We start from the raw sequence: 20,581 nt of genomic DNA, 5'->3' as shown, positions 1-20,581 counted from the left end.
ACTATCTAAAACAAATCTTTATTACAAATCACTCCGGTTGATAAAAATGTGAATTCTGGCGCCTGGCAGTACCTTGAAGCAGCAGGTACGCCACGTGTTGGAACTGGGGTGAAGTGCACCAAAACTTCAGATTTTGTCACAGTCACATGACCCGTGTGTTTTGAAAGCAATTGTTTTCTATAAGCTTCTGTCTCTTCTGCAGAACATAAAGTTTCTGACTCGTGATTTCCAAAAGGCAGCTTAAATGTAATCCAATAATGAAAACAAGGCAGACATTAAACACTGAAGAAAGGAATTTATTGTACACAAAACTGTCAGTTTGAAAATAAAACATTTTCAGTTCAAGTCCGGGTTATCTATTCCTGTCAATAAAACCCATTAAACAGCTATAAAAAGAAAACTGTTGCTTTTCAAACTCCTTTTCTGATTAACTTTAACCCTGAGCACATCAGCAGAATTACCTACACTTTATAACAGCAAAACAATAACAGGATGAACTGTGCAAAAAAATCTTAATATGCAAACTGAAGGAAAAAAAAAAACTAATATTGAAAAGCATTTAAATGTGACTTAGAATATTCAGATAAAAAAACTGACATTTCTATTTGGCTCTAACAGTGTGTGAGATCTAGCTTTGTTGATACTGACATGCCAGTAACAGTAACTGCTAGGGATGGGTATCGTTTAGGTTTTATCCGATACCGGTGCCAAATCGGTACTTTTGAAACGGTGCCGGTGCTCAAACGGTGCTCAAACCGGTGCTTAAAGAATGGAGAACACAAAATTGGTCCAAAAACCTCTCATGTTCAGCTGTTTTTTGTAAAAAGATAACAATGTTAGCCTTTTCTGCAGCTATGGGGCATATATGGTATCACTCTTGGCTGGAAGCAGTGCTTAAACAATGGAAAAAACACAAACTTTGTCCAAAAGCCTCTCATGTTTAACTGTTTTCCACTTTTTCTTTGGTCATTTTAGCCTTTTTGGCCAGGGTGAAGGGAGCATCTGCCATCAAACAAGAAGACAGCCGCATGTAGCTATGATGATGTTTGCTAGTTTATGGAACGCCAGGACTGCCATAATGAATTAATTAAATACACCATTAAATAATTAATTAAATGTGTCAATAATTAATTAAAATTGGAATTAATTAATTAAATAAATAGTTATGACACATGTAATTAATTAATTATTGACACATTAAATTTATTATTTATGTATTTCACATTTTAATTAATTATTGACACATGTAATTAATTATTGACACATTTAATTAATTATTTAATGATATATTTATTTATTTCATTTTGGCAGTCCTGGCGCCTGGCTCTCATCATGAAATAATTTTATCTGTCAGCCTCACCCATCAAACTCAGGGGGCGGGGTTAACGCTGATCGAGTCAAAACCATTGCTTTGGCCTGGTGGCCATTGTTTCTAGCACACAACCGGCATGTGGAAGCTAACAGAACGGACTTTGAAAAACCCTCTTTGTGTGTCACCAAATACCGTTTTAATATTTTTTTTAGCCGAGAATGTAGTGGTTTAATCTTCATGTGTCTGGTCGGTTTGTCAAGATACAGCCTCTTTGCAAAAGTGCTTCGATGATGTCGGAGATGTCTGCCCAGTCTCACGGCAAAGCGTGGGATAGACCCGCTCGCCTCGCAAGCAATCCCACCGACAAAGCGCAGGCCCCGGTACACAGCTGTAGTAACCCCGCTGACTTCTTTTACTGAGGTTATATTTATCGGTGTTTTATTTCCTGATGTTCTTATGTGTCCTACGTGTTTCAGTCGCCAATTCTGAACTATAACTAACATTAAAAACATGTTTAAGGAGGAGAGAGAGCAAATAAATCTGTTTAACATCTGATCTTTGGGTTTTTGTTCAGTAATCAGCGTGACCTGTGTATAAACACATAAAAGAGATAACGTTGGTGTTTCCGTCATGTAGTAACTGCTGGCTTTAACTGTACAAAGGTTGTTCGACACTATGAAACACATACAGACTTCATGATGTTCGGCTAATATTTTTATTGTGAATATTAATCATGAGGGTAAACGGCCCTGTACACCACGGAGCGAGGTCAGCATATCCACGATATCCTCAGCTCCATGAGTTAACACAGAGTTTCCCAGCTGACTATCTAACTGCCAACTATTCCAGAGACGTGAAAATATACAGCATAAAGAAAAGTGTAAGAGACTCAGCAGCAGATTAGAATAACAGTTATACATTTAATAAATCACCAAATGAATCCAAGAAACGAGCAAACCTGTTCCGACAATTTGAGTTTGTATTCCCTCAGCTGCAGACTCGCTGCTGTTTAAATGTTTGAAAAGGAAGATTAGATATAAACAAACCTCAAACATAGACTCAGTCTGCCTTCACATTTGATATGAGGCCAGCACGTATAGTGGCTGTGTCCTGTTTTAAGATCATACATGTAAAATTGTCGTCTGACCTCCGTCGATCCAGCCGCTCAGAGTCCGTGGTTACCATGGTTACTGCATAAGCAGCTATAATGTTAACAGCTGGCACTGAGGAAACCTACCGGCAGCATGGGTGTTTATGTTTTTCATTGCAAAAGAACCGTCTGAATGGTTAACTGAAGTTAACTTGGATAAATTATAGTTAAGGAGTATCACAGATAACCCCTATGTGAGCTGTGTGACTGGTCACCACTACACTGAAATCAGCAGGCTATTACTGAAATACACGTGCTATATCATAAACTATGATATAAACAGGGAGGTCCTATTAACATGTTTAGTTTTAAAGGACACCTTCCTGCCTTTAGTCTCATTCATGAGCAGTATTAGTTTTCTTCTAACATCCAGAAGTCTGCACAATGTGTTTCATAGTTTGTAACAAGCCTTTGACAGGTAAACATAACATGACCGGAAAAAAAAAAAAAAAAAGAGAGAGAGAGAGAGAGAGAGAGAGAGTTGACATAAGAAGAGAAAATGCTCTCAATTATGGAGACAGACAAATGGTTCATTTATGTTTGATGTGTGTTTATTCCTCCCTAAATATCGTCGGTGAAGTTCGCCATGCATGTCAGATTTTCCTGCGCATTTTTATACCTCTGCCAACAGAGAGAAAAAAATCACATTCTAACAGACAGCTGGTGCTCAGAATACAGTTGAATAACTATTAAAAAACAGATGATATTTAGATGATAGTTCAGTCTAACACATGTGCCAGTGAACCATTAAACGTCTGTGAAACTATGTAGTTATGAGACGTAACTTTAACCTCAGCCAAACCGATTTGCTCAGTTGTAAATAAAACAGCGACGTAAACGTGACCCGACAGACAGAACCTGAGTGAATGAAGTCCAGCGTTTAACCACTGAGAGCTAAAACTCAGCTGAGGTTTGAAAGCTGTGTGCCGGTGATTGGACATCAGCCGCTGATAAAGCTGTTCGCCTATAAAGTGCTCTGTAAGGAAACAAGCTCCAGCAGCTCTGCGCTCGGGGAAAACACTATATTTACTTATCTTGTGCAGAAAAATGCGCTGACATTGCGTTATATCGAGCACCGGCTGCCCAGTTAAACTGTGACTATCACCAGGTAACGTAGGCGTGTTTCTTGAATTAGCAGCAGGTGTTAAACAGCTGACAGATGAGGAGGAGGATGCATGCAGGTAAACTGAGGGTCTGTTGAGCTGATCGCTGGTTTCGTGAGAAAAATGTCAGCTCGTTCTTTATGTTACAGAAGCACAGAGACACAAGACCAGGCGGAAAGAGACGATCGTTCGGTGAAAATGAGAATCTGCGAATGCAACATGTGGAACACAGAGAGTGGAATATGTAAACAAACCGGTTAACGTAACCCCCTGGGTGCACTCTGCATGCTAACTGTTAGCAGAGCTAGTGAAATCTCTGAAAACATCTGAGCACTTTTGCAAACATGTTCTATGTTGACAACCTGACCAGACATACGTCGTGACATTCGCGGCTAAAACACTGTTAAAAGTGTAGCTGGTGACAGAAAAACGGGGTATTTTAAAACTACACCACCACCATTGCTGCCTGTGATTTGATCTGCATTCTGGGATACCTGGCTGCCCCAAGTCTACACAAGCAATCGATTTTCTAGGATCGACCTGTTTTGACTTACTTTGCACGGCAACCAATCAAATGTTAGAGAAGCTGCATGGGCAGCGTTAACCCCGCCCCCTGAGTTTGATGGGTGAGGCTGACAGATAAAATTATTTCATGATGAGAGCCAGGCGTCAGGACTGCCAAAATGAAATAAATAAATATATCATTAAATAATGAATTAAATGTGTCAATAATTAATTAAAATGTGAAATACATAAATAATGAATTAAATGTGTCAATAATTAATTAATTAATTAAATGTGTCAATAATTAATTAAAATGTGAAATACATAAATAATTAATTAAATGTGTCAATAATTAATTAATTACATGTGTCATAACTATTTATTTAATTAATTAATTCCAATTTTAATTAATTATTGACACATTTAATTAATTATTTAATGGTGTATTTAATTATTTCATTATGGCAGTCCTGGCGTTCCATACTAGTTCACCTTACATGTGTGGCGAGACGAGGATGGGATATAAAGTAAATACTCTTCAGTTTTAAAGAACGACAACGCCACCCTGGGAATTTCACCCAGAGAATACTGGAAATAACACTAAATCACCAAAAAGGCACTTAGGTTCGCTATACTCAGTCCAGAGACGAGGTTCAATGATCAACAAATTCACAATTTATTAATAATTATTTAAAACACCATATAAAAGCACAATCATAAATATTCAAGTACAAATATGCTTAAAAAGGTATTCAGAGCTGAGGCTTACCAGTGGAGGGGCAGGGATGCCACACACAAACTAAAGAAAGAAAACACACCCAAAACACAAGTGCAACACACTATCACACACTCACACTAATAAACTAGACAAGGCAGGTGTGTACACTCAAGGGATCCCACCACCAAGGCACCCTAGTCTCCTCCACGTCGGCACTCCGCATCTGAATAAAAGAAACAAAGAAAATTTTAATATATTACAACAAACTAATGTGTAGCACCGGGGGATAACCCAACTGCAGGACCACACTGGTGATCCACAGCTAGAAAAAGGGCCTCCCACCAGTGGTGTAACAGAGAATCCAAACTACAAATCAAAAAGCGATAAAACAACATACAATCTGAATAAAACTCTAAAATCTGGAGCAAACGGAATCGCCGTACTGCTCCAACTTGCCGTCCACACGACGATAAGTTAACAGTCAATCAATATGCACGCCAGCTGACTCCGATAACCGGCATGCATATGGCCGTTGTCCACGCCGACGTCCACTGTAAAAGCTGACAGCAGCAGGGAAGAATTCTCACAACGGGAACAGACGGTAAAAGCACAGCAAGGCAAAACAGCAGCACTTCAGTTCGCGTAGCTTGGCGCAAAACTAAGGCCCACACTTCCTGCGAAACATAATAAATAATTACTATAAAAGAACAATAGAAGGCAGAGAGCGTAACAAAAGTTGATTACGTACCAAGTAAGCCGGGTCACAGAACGTAAGCAGAATAGCTCAGAGGAGGCTTCTATAGCTACGACCAGCCGCGATGGAGACTTTAGAGGAGTAACCCACAACGATCTCTACCACACCGAGGGAGTCAGGTGACCAAAAAGGAGATCACAGGCAAACGATGCAGAGACACTCAAATGGCCACTATTTATACCAGCGCCCCCTAATGGGCCAGGCTGAAAGTGGGTTGGACCGAGGGATAACATTCATCCTGCCACACATGCATTAATGTAATAACGTGGTTAGCCTACTCAACGAAAATTACACACGGACAACATTAAGCTACTCACGCAGAGAAGAACGGCTGCTGCTGCATCATCATCCGTCATCATTTCTGCTACACTGGCAGGGCTAGGGGCCAAGACTCCATTCTTCGGGTTTTTGGGGGATATTGCTCCGGGTCCGATAACAGGCAACCCACCCGCAGTAGATGTGCACAGTGTGAGGTCTCGCAGCAAGCTATCAAATACGGCGCATTTCTCGGCTTTTAAAAAAACGCTATGCGTCGCCAGGTGTTACCTCCTTTGACAGTATCACAGTATCAGCTTAAAGCACTTGTTACTGCTGAGTTTGCATATTTTGCTGTGAAGTACAGTCAGACTTTTGACCGCTTCGTCTTGGGCATTTTTAATCTGTAGCTCTGCTCTAAAAGAACGTACGTACCTGGCCCCGCCTACCATTCTCGGAAACGTAAAATGATTGGCTCGAATCGAAAAAAAAAAAGCACCGAAATAAAGCACCGAAATAAAGCACCGAAATGTGCGCTGCTTTTCGGTCTGGTTACTACCGTTTATGTCAGACCACCGGACACCGGTACCCATCCCTAGTAACTGCACTTGTGTAGTAGGACTCCTAATGTTTTTGGTTTTGTTTATACTACAAATCAATTGATAGATAACTTAGGGCTGCCATAAAGTGGACCTTACTTTCTCTCACTTCTAGACAATTCAGTGGGCTAAAATTTACAAAGTAAACATAAATTTGATGAGACTTGAAAATATGAATTGTTTACTGGTGGAATGGAACATGAAGTCTGTAGCTCATTTTCCAACAATCTTTTATATAACCAAAGATTTCTGCAGTCAGTCTCTTCCTGCTGGCCTGATGCAGGTTGAAGAAACATCGTCATAGGCTTCACATTTCAACCTGAAAGCTGTGTCCTTGTTTTTTTATATTCTATGATTTATGATGAACAAATATTTAAAACGTCATATTGATCGTATAAAATTGAGGCAGATATATAAATCCCTAACATTTTTCAAAAACATTCTAGTTTACAATGCTGTCTTTGCACTATTTTGCATTAAATTTGGGATTTAAATAATCTGATCATCACATTATGTTTTCAATATTACAAACTTTTTTTTAGACACAAGCAGTGACGTGAATAACGGCGTTAAAAGTACTTTTATCAGTAACTAGTAATCTAATTACTATTCAGTCTTTACAACGCAGTTACCCTTACTAACAAGAAAATGCGGTGCGGACGCGTTACTATTTTTCAACACTCAGACAGTTGAAGCTGTCCTCAGGGCGAAACAATCGCAAAAGTGCTGCTGATTTGCTGAGGAAAAATAGCCACAATAAACCAATCACATGACCAATTTAAGATGCTATAGCAACAACCCAAGACAACCCTGAGTCTTCACTTTTGTGTTAAAAGTGTGTTGATAGGCCATGTAAAACTAGAGTCATGATAAATAAATATATATTTAATGTTTTTTCCTGAATACTATCGTTGTTTATGTTTACTGAGGGAAGAAACAGTAAAAACTTCACCTCTGCTTGTCAGCAAAAATTTAAAAAACAAAAAACAAAACCATCCTTTCCTATTGGTGTTCTGTAAATAGTTTGAAATAGTTATCAGGTCTTTAAGTTTGATGTCATTAACTGTTTCTGGGTCCCACAGTCAAACGATCACTGTGGCATCATTGAGAGTTACAAACTGTCTAAATTTATGAAATTTAACAGAGTTAGAAGTTAGCAGGAAGTTAGCTCGCTAGCTTCCACTTAAACATAATACACCATGTTCTGACTGAGAGATTTCGAAAAAATGAAAACAAACAGCTCTGCTATCATAACCTTAAGACCATACTCTATAACTAACATCACTGATTCTTGGTCTCAGTAACCAGCTGCTTTGCCTTTTTTCCTTTCATCAGACCATGCAGAGATACAGCTGCCCGCCTTTTCCACAGCATTAACTGTGTTGTAGAATTTTGCTACTTTATGTCCCAGAGCTTCAAGACCATCAACTACATCCTGCAGGGCAAAGAAGAGAGAGTCTCAGATGGAACAAGAGAAGTAGAACTTATTAATGTGTCCTTTAAAAAAACTGAAAATATTACCTTTTCAAGCTTGGATTCAAGTTTTACTTTACTTTGAGAGTCTACAAGAACAACCAGAGTATCAATTGCCTCCTTAAGACTCTTTCTAAACCAAAGGTGGTTCATGAGCGCCTTGGAGAGAAAAAATAAATCTATGAGGTGAGAATGTGATGATTACAGGATAAATTAGGTCGAAGAATCTTGTTGCTATGATGCAGCAAAGACGGGCATCAGTCCGTATCAATTTATTTTATTTAATATATAATGGCACCTTTGTGTGTGTACCATGCATACATACCGAGGCCACTGCCGGTGGAATCATTTCAGCACCAGACCCTCCAATCACCAGCGTCTTCGACGGAGACTTCAGCACAGAAGGGGCCATATTGGAGGGAGGCCGCTCCCCTGAGAAATACAACAAAGACCTTGAATAGCAGGACAAAACTACAGTCCAAAATGTCTCCATGAATCTCGGAATGATGAGAAGATCAAGCTAAAGCCATTCTGTTATACCTGTGTGCAAAAAATGCACTGCACCCGAAATATTTCATAGTTCAGCAAAACTGATCAATCTAATAAACATGAACCTACACCATCCTCCCTATTCTGATATGTTAAAAAGTACTTAGCAGCAATTTTAAAGAACCAAACTAATAGGGTTACCAATTCCCAACAAAAAAAAGAAATAAAAATAATAAAAGGGAATCACCCTCCACCTCATGATGCTTAATAGTTACTATATACAATAATGGATTTCTATACATTTTTGCATCAGATGAAAACTTTGGTTGTAAGATTCAGATAATTTTTTTTAAACTAGACATTAGAATAAGAAAGAAAAGTATGTCTTTGTGCCCCCTCTCCCTGTTCATGCCCTACCTGGCCCTGTGGCAAAACTTTGCTCATCCAGACTGCTGATCGGTACTGCACGCTACATCCACTCTATCACGTGACGCATACTGCTCCGATGTGCTACAAGGTTATAAGCTGGGTTACGCTATGTCGCAATTTTTGCGAGGTGCTTTTGTGATATTCAATGGATTGGATTACATTTTTTATTTCTCTCCGATATCCGATTCAGTAATTTAGGTCAGTATCGGACCGATACGTAATATCAGATCGGCCCATCTCTAAGGTTAACCCACTTCAATGGAGACAAAACCCAACAATAAGATGAGCCCCTATTTGGTGACAGTGGGAAGGAAAAACTCCCTTTTAACAGCAAGAAACCTCCAACAGCAACAGGCTCACAGAGGGGCAGTCATCTGCTGTGACCAGCTGAGGACAGATTTAGAGAGTTTATGTAATTTGTGTTTATAGAAGTTCACTCAGAGCTCAACTGTGCCTGTTCTTAAACATTCAAAACATTTCAGCAGGCTATGACATTAAATGAAAAATGCCATTTTAATTCAAATTTACCTGATGTGCTTTGGTTTGGCAGTTTTGTTGACCATTTTCATGATCAACAAAACATGATGCGCCACAATGAATTATGAAATGACATTTTCTCCGCAAATTTCCTCAGTGGTGCTTTTTTTGGTACTATTAGATTAAAAATTCATGGTGTGCAGTTTCCCCAGGTGTTGTTGTATTTTCTTTCAAATTTCTTATGTTGCGACACGCTAATATGTACAAACATGCATATTTATCAAGTATATGTTATATTAACCACGCTTAACACATTAGTTTAGAAGATGAATTAAAATTGCAAATTAGTACTATCAGAACTCAGAGGTCCAGAATATTTGTTATTAAATATTAAATTTAGAAGGAATCCTGCTGATCCCTTACCATGAAAGATGTTATCAGCTCTACCACAGAAGTCATTTAGGTGGTTGTTGAGGATGATTCCAGTGCTTGAAGAGAGGACATTGGACCCAAATCTGTAAAGAGTAAACATTAAATGAACTAGGTCTAAACCCTGTGACACTGTTGTGGAAAAGTCAGCTGGTTTCTAACAGTGAAACAGAATGATGCAGGTACGGACTCATCATTGATGCTGCTGGTGACAGACACAGCAGATCCATCTTCAGCCAGCACAGATACATGTGTGGTGCCGATGCTGTCCAGATATGAGTTTTTGCCGTAATACTGGGGATCGTGAGTCTTGTCGCTGCTGATCAAGCTCCGTATGTGGTTGGCAAAGCTATCCACTGTCAAATTCTTTGCCATCTGTGTGAAATACAGAGCATCGGAATTACACAAAATTAACAATAATCATAATATGAATAATAATACATACTAAAATACTTTGAGACAAATATAAAAGTAATTTAGGTTTATCTGCTTTAAAAACATTTATTTATACTTATAGGTTTTAAAAGTTACATCACTGCTCAGAATTGTGCTGAAATAAAAATGCAGAGTTACTGGGAAAGGCTGAGACACAAAGCATTTTTTCAGAGTACTCTATGCAGTAAAATAATAAGTACATCCTCAGTGCTTCTATAAGAGCTTATAGAAGAGGGTAAGTACCGGTAGTGATATGCAAATGCCCTTGATAAACTGATCATTAACACAAAGTCACAATCTCACCGCAGCAAATTAACCCAAAGTCCGACTGTGCAATGCTCAGAGATATTACAAAAAACAAAACAAAAACAAAAAAACAACACTTCAGACCACAACTCATTATCAGTGTGCATAAACCGACTGTGGTGGGATGTGGTTTGTGGATGAGCTGCAGGCGGGGGTGGAGCAGTGGGTTCAGGCAGAGCAGAGGCTGATGTGGTATTGCTCCTTTTACCCATTTAGTCACTTAAATATAATCATACTATATGCAATAAAGCAGGTGCAAATCTGTAGGATTTTGAGATACTTACTTTATCTGAGCTGAAGTTTGGATCTCTGATATGTTTCTTTAATCCATTGGCAAATTTTAAAGCTTCAATATAACGGTGATAAAACAAAATCTTTTCATCAGTCGTGTTAGGTTCTGAATTCATTTTGTATCCTGAAAATATAAATAATTGTTATTTATTTCATTTAAAACATCATTTCTTAGTGTATCACATTTGTAAATATTGTTTCATATAAGAAAATGATCCTTATTAAACACTCCACATGCTAGAAGCAACAATCAGGAACCTTTCATGATGTTGAGGATGAGGCTGAGTATGGCTCCCCCTGCAGGGGGCGGAGGGAAGTACATCCGGTACTCTTCCAAAGAAATATTCCACGCATCAGTCACATTAGCTTGATACAATGCCAAGTCCTCCAGTGTGAGTTTTCCTCCTGAGCAAAACCAGTGAAACAAATGATTTTGTTGAGCAAAAATGAACACAATGCATTTCATAATCAAGACTTTGAATGGATCCAGACAGATCACAGTGTGGCCTTTGAGAGATGACAGATTTTTATAGAGCCAATTAATTTTCTAATTTGTAATTAGATCATTGTGCCTGGCAGACATAGAAAACGGTCAGAAAGAGAGCAGGATGAAACCCGTCTGATAATACCTGCATCCTGAATGTCACTGATTAAATTCTTTGCTATTGTTCCGTTGTAAAACACATCTGGTCCCTCGTTTGCGATCGTCTCCAAAGTGTCAGCCAGTTTCTCAAATTTCACAGTATCACCGGTCTTAAGCAGGTTCCCATTTTTATCTAAATATAACTTCCTGAAAGACAAAGACAGTGAAATAAAGCTGAACCATTCATTGTTTGCTCTTTGTATTTTTGAAATCACATTGTGGGTGTTTTTCATACCGTATTGACGTATTATTAATGCGTGGGATGTGTTGACCTTGGTAGTAAGGAATAGGGAATCCTTCTCTGGCTAATTTGATGGTCGGCTGAAAGAGGTCGGCCCACGGCAACTTCCCATAAAGCCGGTGTGCCGCTTCATAACCTCGAATTTCCCCAGGAACCCCAATCCATCTGCTATCTGGTTAGATAGATAATGGATAGTCAGTGCTGGAAAGTCCCACATACATTTGCTCGTGTTTTAAGTAAACTGTAAGGTCCTGACCTTTAAATCTGAGATGATGTCTGTTATAATTTGGTGTAAATAACTAACATATAAACTAACTAACATACATATAAATAACATTTTGCATCCTACACTTACTTTTAGTTTATTTCACTATATTTACACTATTTCTGGCTCAAAGAAGCATTTAGCATATCTTATATTTACTTTTCTTACTGTTTATGCAGCCTGTGTGCAGGAGTGTAGCACAGAACTCTGGGCCCCATAAATAAATGGTGTCTGTAGCCCCCTTTTTTTTCTTGATTCATCTTTCTCACACATATTCTAATTTCTATTTTCTTTATTTTTTTATGTCTGACACAAGTGAACTGCTCCAATAACTACTCCCAGTTCTTATTGCTGTCCATCCCATACTCAAATGCTGTCAAAAGACACTTCTTAACAGAGACTATGCTGATTCTACATATGGATCCACAGCTTCCCTTCAAAGTCAACACACTATAGACAATCAGGGAGTAATGCATGAAGGTCATTTGTACTCTGCTGACAGCAACATAAGGGACAGGGACATGTGCATCCACAGCAGCCTGTGTCTCTGGCCCCACTTTAGCATCTCACAACATTTCCAGCTTCACCTCCACAGACAGATAATCTGCCAGGGAACGAGTGGAGATTAGCCAAATTAGAAACAATGACTGATAAAGATGGACTTGTGAGGAGAGTTAAGATTTGTCCTGGGGAGGAATTAACATTAATTGAAGACCAGAAAATGGGAAAGATGGGACAGCATTCTGGCAAGAAAGCTTTAATGTTAGCTTATCACCAGCTGTTGTACTTTAGCTGGTTTGTTGACTGCCTGGAGTTGGAAGCGCTGATTGTCCAGTCTGTTTACAGTAATTAAATAATAATGCTTATGCACTCCTTAGTGTGTTAGAGTCCTGACTTTTGTTCAGTAGATGAGGTTTGAGGTGAGGAGGAGGATGACATTTTAACGAGATACCTGTCATGCTGTCTCTTTCCTTCGCTTCTTTGATGACAAGAACCCTCTCAGGTGATAAAACAAAGGTATGATCCTTCATATCTTGAGTTTGTCTTGCAGACTAAAGTGCTGAATTAAAAAAAAAAAACCTCTACAGATAACTGACTACAGCTTTAACATTTTTGTGTTACATCTTGTGCATGATTTGGAGAAAGACCTGTTAAGACCTGTTTGGAGAAAGACCTGTTAAGACCTGTTTGGAGAAAGATCTAACTACTCCAATCTCTCTGGCTTTTTCTGAAACTAATTAGCATGTGTTTCATTGTGTTTATGTTCGATTACTCTGACAGATGTCATATAGGAAACTGACTCGCTGTCTTTAATAAATGCCAACGGCCAAACCCTCTGTAGTGGTTTGCTCTCTTTTTTATCATTTCTGTTTTGCTTTCTTGAGGAAAGAGGAATGACTCACAGTGTGCATTAGCAGCCACCTGTACAGAATAAATTAGCTGTGGCATAAAGGTGAGTCCAAGAGCAGATTAGACTAAAACATTATAAATATTAGCATTATGGCAGAAAAACAGCCCACCTTGTAGCCACTCCGTGGTCTGCTCTGTGGTTTTACGACACAACTTAAGCAGGTCAGAGTTCACATTTCTGGGGACAGTCTCTCTGGAGTTGATGATTTTCACTTTACCTTTGAAAAGATGACATATTATTATGTTATTCCCCAGCAGGGCTGAGCTAAGAGGAGCGAGGGTGTTTTGTTACCAGAGCTGTCCATCACAGTGAATATGACCCCGCCTCCGATCCCTGCGCACTGTGGGTTGATGATGGAGGTGCACAGCAGCGCAGCAATGGCAGCATCTACTGCAGAGCCGCCTTTCCGAAGAATGTCCCTGAAACAGTTCATTGTTATCACTTTAGTGTTATTGTTATCATGTGTGCACAATTAAATTTTAATCTTTATTAAAATTATAATGTCCCACAATTAAATTGCCATGACTGAATAACACGACGATGTGTTGTCTTCGTTGATGCATGTGCTAGGGACGCACAGTTCACTGAATTTTAATCTCAATCACGTCCCACAATCAAATTAACCTAATTAACCAACCTATTGCACGCAATGGCAGCGTCATCTTACCCTCCGACCATACATACATTACACAAAACATCAAATGGGAAAGGTAGGTCAGAGAGGTATAACAATGGAAAATGCACCACATGAGGAAAGATAAGGAGAAAAAAAATAACTCCCCCCAGACTGAGCTCCAACAGGGAGATCAGTTTGAGAACAGAAAAAAACCACCTCTGCACAAAGATCATGAAACAACCCTTAATACGCCAAAGAAACACATGACAAGCAACAGGAGTGGGTAAAGGGTGAGAGACAGCCGAATTAGACAGTACATCCGAGCCTGCAGCCTGCAGCCTGTGCGCTGGTCTCCTTGATCCCCGTCAGCATCGGAAGGGAATAAGCATCGAAGGCGTTTGGAAAGGGAGGGGGGATGAGTGTGTGCATATCAGTGTATATGTATGTGTGTGCGTGTCCAGAGTTCAGCTGAGACAGTGTCCTTCGCCCTGCCAAGCTAAGTAAACAGTCTTCCAGCCAACCCAGGTGGCCTTGCATGGAATGGGAAAGAACAGACTCAACAGTCGTTATCAGGGTGTTGTTCAGCTCCAGCCTTGAGACCACTGCAGCTGGGGCCAAAGGGGTATCCGCGTGAAGTGATGGTGGTTTTTACTTTAGTGCGAACAGCTCACATGAATTTCAAAGCAGTTCTACAGTCCAACACTGGTCTCTCAATCTCCCGTTGGAGAGCCGCGAGCTTCACCATACTTGCGTTCTGTGATGTTGCCATTTCTTGTGCTCAAGGAGCCGATTCTGAGAACTCACGGCAGTGAGCCTCCCCGAGATGTCATCCAATTTGCGCCCAGAGATGTTATTCCGAGCTAGCCCTTCCGAGATGTATCCAGTGTGCAGTCAGAGATCTTATTCTGAGTATTCACAGCAGCCGTCAGCCTCTCCAAGATCTTATCCGTGCTGACTCAATGAGCCCATTTTGAGAAACTCACGCCTCTCCCATCGTTCCAATCCCAGCGGGCAGCCTTGTGGGGGTTTGAACAGCCCGTTCCGCTTTCTTAATCCTTCGATAAGTCAGGGCCAAGCCAGCTCCGATCAGCCAGAACCCTGTTACCATGGTTCCGAATAGGTAGATATCTTCAGCACTCAGGCTCACCCGAGCCCAAACATCTTGTTGAGAAAGGGGTGTCAATTGCATTTAGGGACCAGTTGATCAAATCCATAATTCCTCTTTTAGGTTTTAGAGAACAGACTGTGAGAGAGTGTTCCAGGGAAAAGTAATACACGAGACTAGACAAGGACATAAGAGGCTAAGCAGGGAAGCTAAGGGAGAGGAGGAGAGGAGAAAAGTGCGACCGCCTTCGTCAAGAGCAGAAAAAAAAGAAAGTGATGCAAGAATACTACACTGGCCAGCATATGACACAAAATTCACCCCCGCAAAAACTGATAGTAGGTTTAAATATTGGTGAAACTTTGGTATTACCGCATACTGAAAAATATCATCTCAATAAGGTGTTGATACCTTTCAACAAATGTCAGACAGTTACAACCTTCTTTAGATATCTCCAATTAAGACATAATTTTAATACAGATATTGTGTCCAAGGAGAAATAGCCATTAGTGCAAATATTTATAAATGCATGTAAAGGGAAACTGACAAAACAAATCTCTATGACCTACTCAATACTACAGACAGAAAGGAAACTGTCTACCACCTACATTAAACTCAGATGGGAGAAAGAGGCTGGAATAAATCCATCTGAAGAAGATTGGTCTAAAATATGTAAAACCACAGCCACTACTTCAAGCTCCGATCCATGGAGAGAGTTCACCTGGAAACAAAACTCTGAGGTTTTTTTAATCACCCCTAAGATTAAAGAACTCCATAAACTTCAGTAGGCCACTTCCATATTTTTGGAGAATGTCCTAAAATCGCCCCCTACTGGACAGAAGTGGTCTAAAGAACCAAGCAGATAACTGGGTTACATCTTGAGAGGAGTTTCAGTGTTTTTTACTTAGCCAACATCCCAATTGGACTGAAGAAACAAGACAGATACCTGCTACAGGTATTTCAGGTGGTCAGCCAAAAAGCTATAACACACAAGTGGTTGAAAAAGGAACCTCCAACTGTTTCGGACTGGACAGAAATACTACAAGAAATTCACGTTATGGAGCGACTAACCTTCTCCTTGAGACTGTCCTCAGAAAAATGTGAGCAATACTTGAAGAAATGGAAACATTTTCTTTCTGAGAAATTACTCTCTAGTCTTGTGGTATTCCTTTATATTATCTCTGGTAATAATATGTATCCAGGTTGTACATAATTTTCAACTTGTAACCTTGTGTATGTCAAACTTATACCTAAATGGCCTAATCTCCCTGATTTATTTATTTTTGTTTGGTTGGTCCTCCTTTTGTTGTTTATGTTCAAATGTTATTGTCTATAAAAATGGAAGAAAAAAAACACTCGATAAACAAAAAGTTGTTTTTTAATTAACGTGATCATTTCCAGACAAACAGGTGGGTCTTAAATTGTATAAATCCTAAATCCACTTTTTCGGGTGTCTGTGAGGAGCCTAGCATCAGGACTGTGGACAAGCTGGAGACAGGGCAGAGAGGACTGACTGAGACCAGTGTAAAGTCAGTTGCAATCGTCCAAGTGGGAGGAAATAAGAGCATGAATTCCAATTTAACCATCTATCACAGAAAGAAGAGTCCTCATTTCAGTATTTAACCACCAAGTTAAATATGTCAAATATCACACGCACGATTTTTTCCATAGGGTTTGATGCTGGACAGATGAAGCTGACCACAAAGCTCTCTGATGGAACTAAGCATTTTGAGCGCTCAGTTTCAGTAGAAACGCAATTTAAACAGCAGTTTAAAAGTGAAAGGATTTAATCCTGTGTTAGGTTTTGGTAATTGCACTGAACCTGCACTGAATTTAGGTGAATAAGGAGGACCAACTTTATTTTGATCCAAAGACTTATACATTAGTGAGAAAGTTAAAATTTGTATGCAGAAAATGCAGAAAAGACAGTAGCATTGTGTTTGCAGATAAAAAAAAAGTGGAAGTAAATTATTACATACTGTTTCAAACAAAAAAACTGAGAAAAATATTAAAAGTTGTAGCAAAAAAAGCTTAAATAAGACTGAAGATTACAAGGTTTAAATTAACTGAATTGAACGCTGCACGAGAAAAAGCTGAGTAATTAAAAAAAGAAATGACAGAATCAGAAAAATGGTGAATGTAAGCTGATATTCTTTAGGGGACTGGGAAGACTTGATACTAGAATTGTGACCTAAACAAGTTGATACCAAGGGTTATGCTAGTTAGCTGATATGCATTTACATGTAAATGTTTTCGTAATATAGTAAATGGCTTTTCTACTAGCAAAGGGCTTTATACAACTTGTTCATTCACCCAGGTTTTCAGTGCTACCTAACTACCATCCAAACCATTCACACTCCGATGGATGCATGGGAGAGCAACCTGGGGTTAGTATCTCGCCCAAGGATATTTGGCATGCAGACTGGGATCGAACCAACAACCGGTTAAGAGGTGACCCGCTCTACTACCTAAGCTACAGCCACCCCATATGCCACTAATCATTCGAATAAGATACACTCCAGATACATTCCAGTGTTTAACTGACTGAATAGTATGCATTGTTCTTCACAATCTGCAGCAAAAAAATCTTTAAAAATTTCTTTTCATGTTGGCTTGAAATAAAATATCACTGTTGGTACTGCAGCTTACTGCAACACAAGTATGCGTTTAAATTAGGAGAGGCAAAGTGTGATATCCACATGTTGGACCAGCATGTCTACACGCTTTACCCTGATATTGTACTGATATTATTCCTGTTAAGGTTCAAAATTGAGGAGGGAGAGTACAAACCACTCTTGGTCCAGAAGGTCTTGGTCAAACAATGATTTTAATGAACACACGTGTGGGAAGACACTCTGTACGCAGACAGCCAGTAGTCCTCGACTTAATCAAAGCATGAACAGATATTTTATAGCATCAGGGTTTGATTTACTGACGCCCCTTCATGCGTCACAGATACATTTTATACATAGATCAGATCAACACCACCATGGCTTTTAAGACAGAACATCATCTTCTATTTTTATGGCTGGCCCTTCCTGTCTACCTTTCAGTTCTTGTCTTGTTCCTCTTTCTTGCCGAGACAACAAGGAACGGTTCCTCTTTTGCCGAGACACTTTTGCAGTTACAGCCAGACATGAGTAACCTCTTCTCTAACTAATGTGTGTGTGTGTGTGTGTGTGTTGACCTCACATGCTCTTTGTGTCACCTCTTCACCTACTGTCTGTGTCTCGTCCTCAAATGCTCTTTCTCAATTCACCTGTTGCACTTCTGACCTTTTACCAGACCAGAAGCTCACTGAGACTATGTGTATGTCTTCTACTAAATAAATGTTTTAACCAAGAACCTCTACTAAAACCTTAATATAAAATGATCTGATATATAAGTGTTTTGTAAGCATGTATTGCAATTCCTTCTATGTTCTAGTTTTCCCTCAGCATGGATCATCTAGACACTCTCACTAGATGAAGCTTAAGACCTTTAAAGAACCTGAACATCAACTCAAATAAGCACAGATATGCAATATGTATAAAATAGTTATAACTGCACCTGGAATACAAAGTTAATTTAATACCTGTATGCATAAAACCTTAAAGCCTTCTTAAAGCTATCTGTTACATTGTTAAAGCCTCGTCTTAGCCTGCTGCTCAAAATAACTTCCTGCTTTCACTTCTGCATACAACTTCCTGTCAGCCTGCAACTCAGTCTTTCTGAAAGAGACACTGTTTAACCCCTGAATGCAATATAAACTCCAGATTATATTATTAATGCAATGGTAATGATGACAATTATTTAACAATAGCAGTAAAATAATTTCCCTGCTCCACATTCCCTATATGCCTCTATGTTGTCAGTACAGACGATGTCAGTAACAATACTGATTTTTCAGTTGGGAACAAAACAGGTCTTAGATCCGGGTCTTTGAAGTTAATGATGGGATCTGAACACACACACACACACACACACACACACACACACACACACACACACACACGTAAACAACAGTGGGTACAAAGAAAACCGTCTGGAAAGGTTGAAAAATTAAACAGTCAAACTGTTACCTTGATGCTTTTTTAAAATTTTTGCTTAGCATATTTTAAGGTATATTTTGTTGTGTAACTGTAAACATTTTATAAATATTATACATGCGTAATTCTCAAAGATGTTTTTAGCGCTAAAGTTTGCATTTGGTGCGTAATATTATGTGTAATGTGAAAAACAAAAATGTGTCAGAAGTTTAAAATGTTACTCACCGTCCAATCCGTGAACATTTCTCGGAGTCTGCGGCCACAGCAACTTTTGAAAAAGGGCAATCAGCACTGGGTTCCTTGACACACTCACTTTTACCCTTCAAATAAAGGATAAAAGCTGGTAGACCAACTACTAGAGCACCTACAATTAGACAAACTGCACCTACAACTAATAGGGGGTGAACTTTGGGCGGGCAAGTACAAGTCGTTTTTGCGCTCTCAACATCCTCGTCCTTAACGTCCTCGTTGGGGGGACACATAGGAGTCGTATTTGCCCCCCCAACGTCCTCGTCCTCAGTGTCCTCGTTGAGGGGGGAAATGGGAGACATATTTCCTCCCTCAACGTGCTCGGTTGATTCAGGCATCGCTGCTTTCTTCTCTGCATAAACGTCGGTAATTCACTTCCTCTGACAGTTAACCGCCTGATTTCCCAGAACCACGTATTGCGCACATATATCCGCTGTGTGGGTACTGACAGGTACAACGTGGCAGAGAAGTGTGTTTGTGGTAAGCAGAGGTAGCTGCTACGACGTTTGATTGATTGATTGATTGATTGAATCTTTATTTTGAACATGTTGAAAAAGTACAAACACATAGAATTAAAAAGAGACAAACAAACAAAGCAAAACAAAAGGAAAACGAGCAACCACATCTACAAATAACTGTCATGTTCAAAAAGGAGCAGGAAGAAGCATAAGCTTATTTAATCCCACCCCTTATCTAGTAATCAATAGACTACAGAAATACCTCCTTGCAATTATATTATATGTTATGTGTGTTTTGTTTTATATATATATATATATATATATATATATATATATATATATATATATATATATATATATATATATATATATATATATAGATATATATAGATATATATAGATATATATATATAGATATAGATATATATTTCTCTCTATCCATACATACACATATACACATTTTCAATAACCCCAGTAAGACCTCAAAGGATACACAACCTACAGATATATATACCCATACCAGCATACCCGTGCACCCGCACACACATGAAAATATTGGACAAGGACACCCTATCAAATCTCTACCTCCTCCCTGTATCCTGCAAAAACCATATCCTTAAACCGCTTTTTAAACTGCGCCATGCTCGGACATTGCTTCATATCTTTACTTAGTCTGTTCCACAGCTTCACTCCACACACAGAGATGCAAAAACTTTTTAATGTTGTACGGACACAAGGATGTTTTAAATTCAATTCCCCCCTCAAATTGTATCCCCGTTCTCTTTTAGAAAACAGTTTGAATGAGTTTTACTTTACTCAAAAATGAAACACTTCTTGAAATTTT

At 39.2% G+C, this 20,581-nt stretch overlaps 1 protein-coding gene across 1 annotated transcript; it reads right to left on the bottom strand.

Annotated features, from left to right (window-relative positions):
* Window positions 1-6,277: 6,277 nt before the first annotated feature.
* ggt5a (gamma-glutamyltransferase 5a) lies at window positions 6,278-19,689 on the bottom strand. The gene is made up of 12 exons (XM_086313307.1): window positions 19,256-19,689; window positions 13,576-13,703; window positions 13,394-13,501; window positions 11,603-11,780; window positions 11,354-11,514; window positions 10,983-11,129; window positions 10,718-10,848; window positions 9,883-10,067; window positions 9,687-9,778; window positions 8,194-8,300; window positions 7,917-8,027; window positions 6,278-7,830 (listed from the first exon to the last, which is right to left on the bottom strand). Exons 1-12 carry the CDS (start codon window positions 19,615-19,617, stop codon window positions 7,693-7,695), a joined length of 1,848 nt encoding a protein of 615 aa, XP_086169433.1. The 5' UTR covers window positions 19,618-19,689; the 3' UTR covers window positions 6,278-7,692.
* Between the last annotated feature and the right edge of the window lie 892 nt (window positions 19,690-20,581).

The sequence above is a fragment of the Aulonocara sp. 'chitande type north' Nkhata Bay genome, linkage group LG12 (assembly GCF_057382095.1).
Source record: "Aulonocara sp. 'chitande type north' Nkhata Bay isolate Kocher_YH1m ecotype deep benthic linkage group LG12, A_spYH_male_GT1.1, whole genome shotgun sequence".
In the NCBI taxonomy this organism is placed as follows: Eukaryota; Metazoa; Chordata; class Actinopteri; order Cichliformes; family Cichlidae; genus Aulonocara; species Aulonocara sp. 'chitande type north' Nkhata Bay.
Note: the sequence above shows the minus strand (reverse complement) of the source record. Positions and strands in the feature narration are given on the sequence as shown.

Bases quoted from the DNA above. Each gene is read 5' to 3' on its own strand.
- ggt5a (XM_086313307.1), bottom strand. From the start codon at position 19,617: ATGCCTGAATCAACCGAGCACGTTGAGGGAGGAAATATGTCTCCCATT. The intron at 13,704-19,255 runs GTGAGTAACATT...GAACTGTTTCAG, and splicing joins AAATGTTCACGGATTGGACG to GGACATTCTTCGGAAAGGCG. The intron at 10,849-10,982 runs GTTCCTGATTGT...TTATATTTTCAG, and splicing joins CATCCTCAACATCATGAAAG to GATACAAAATGAATTCAGAA.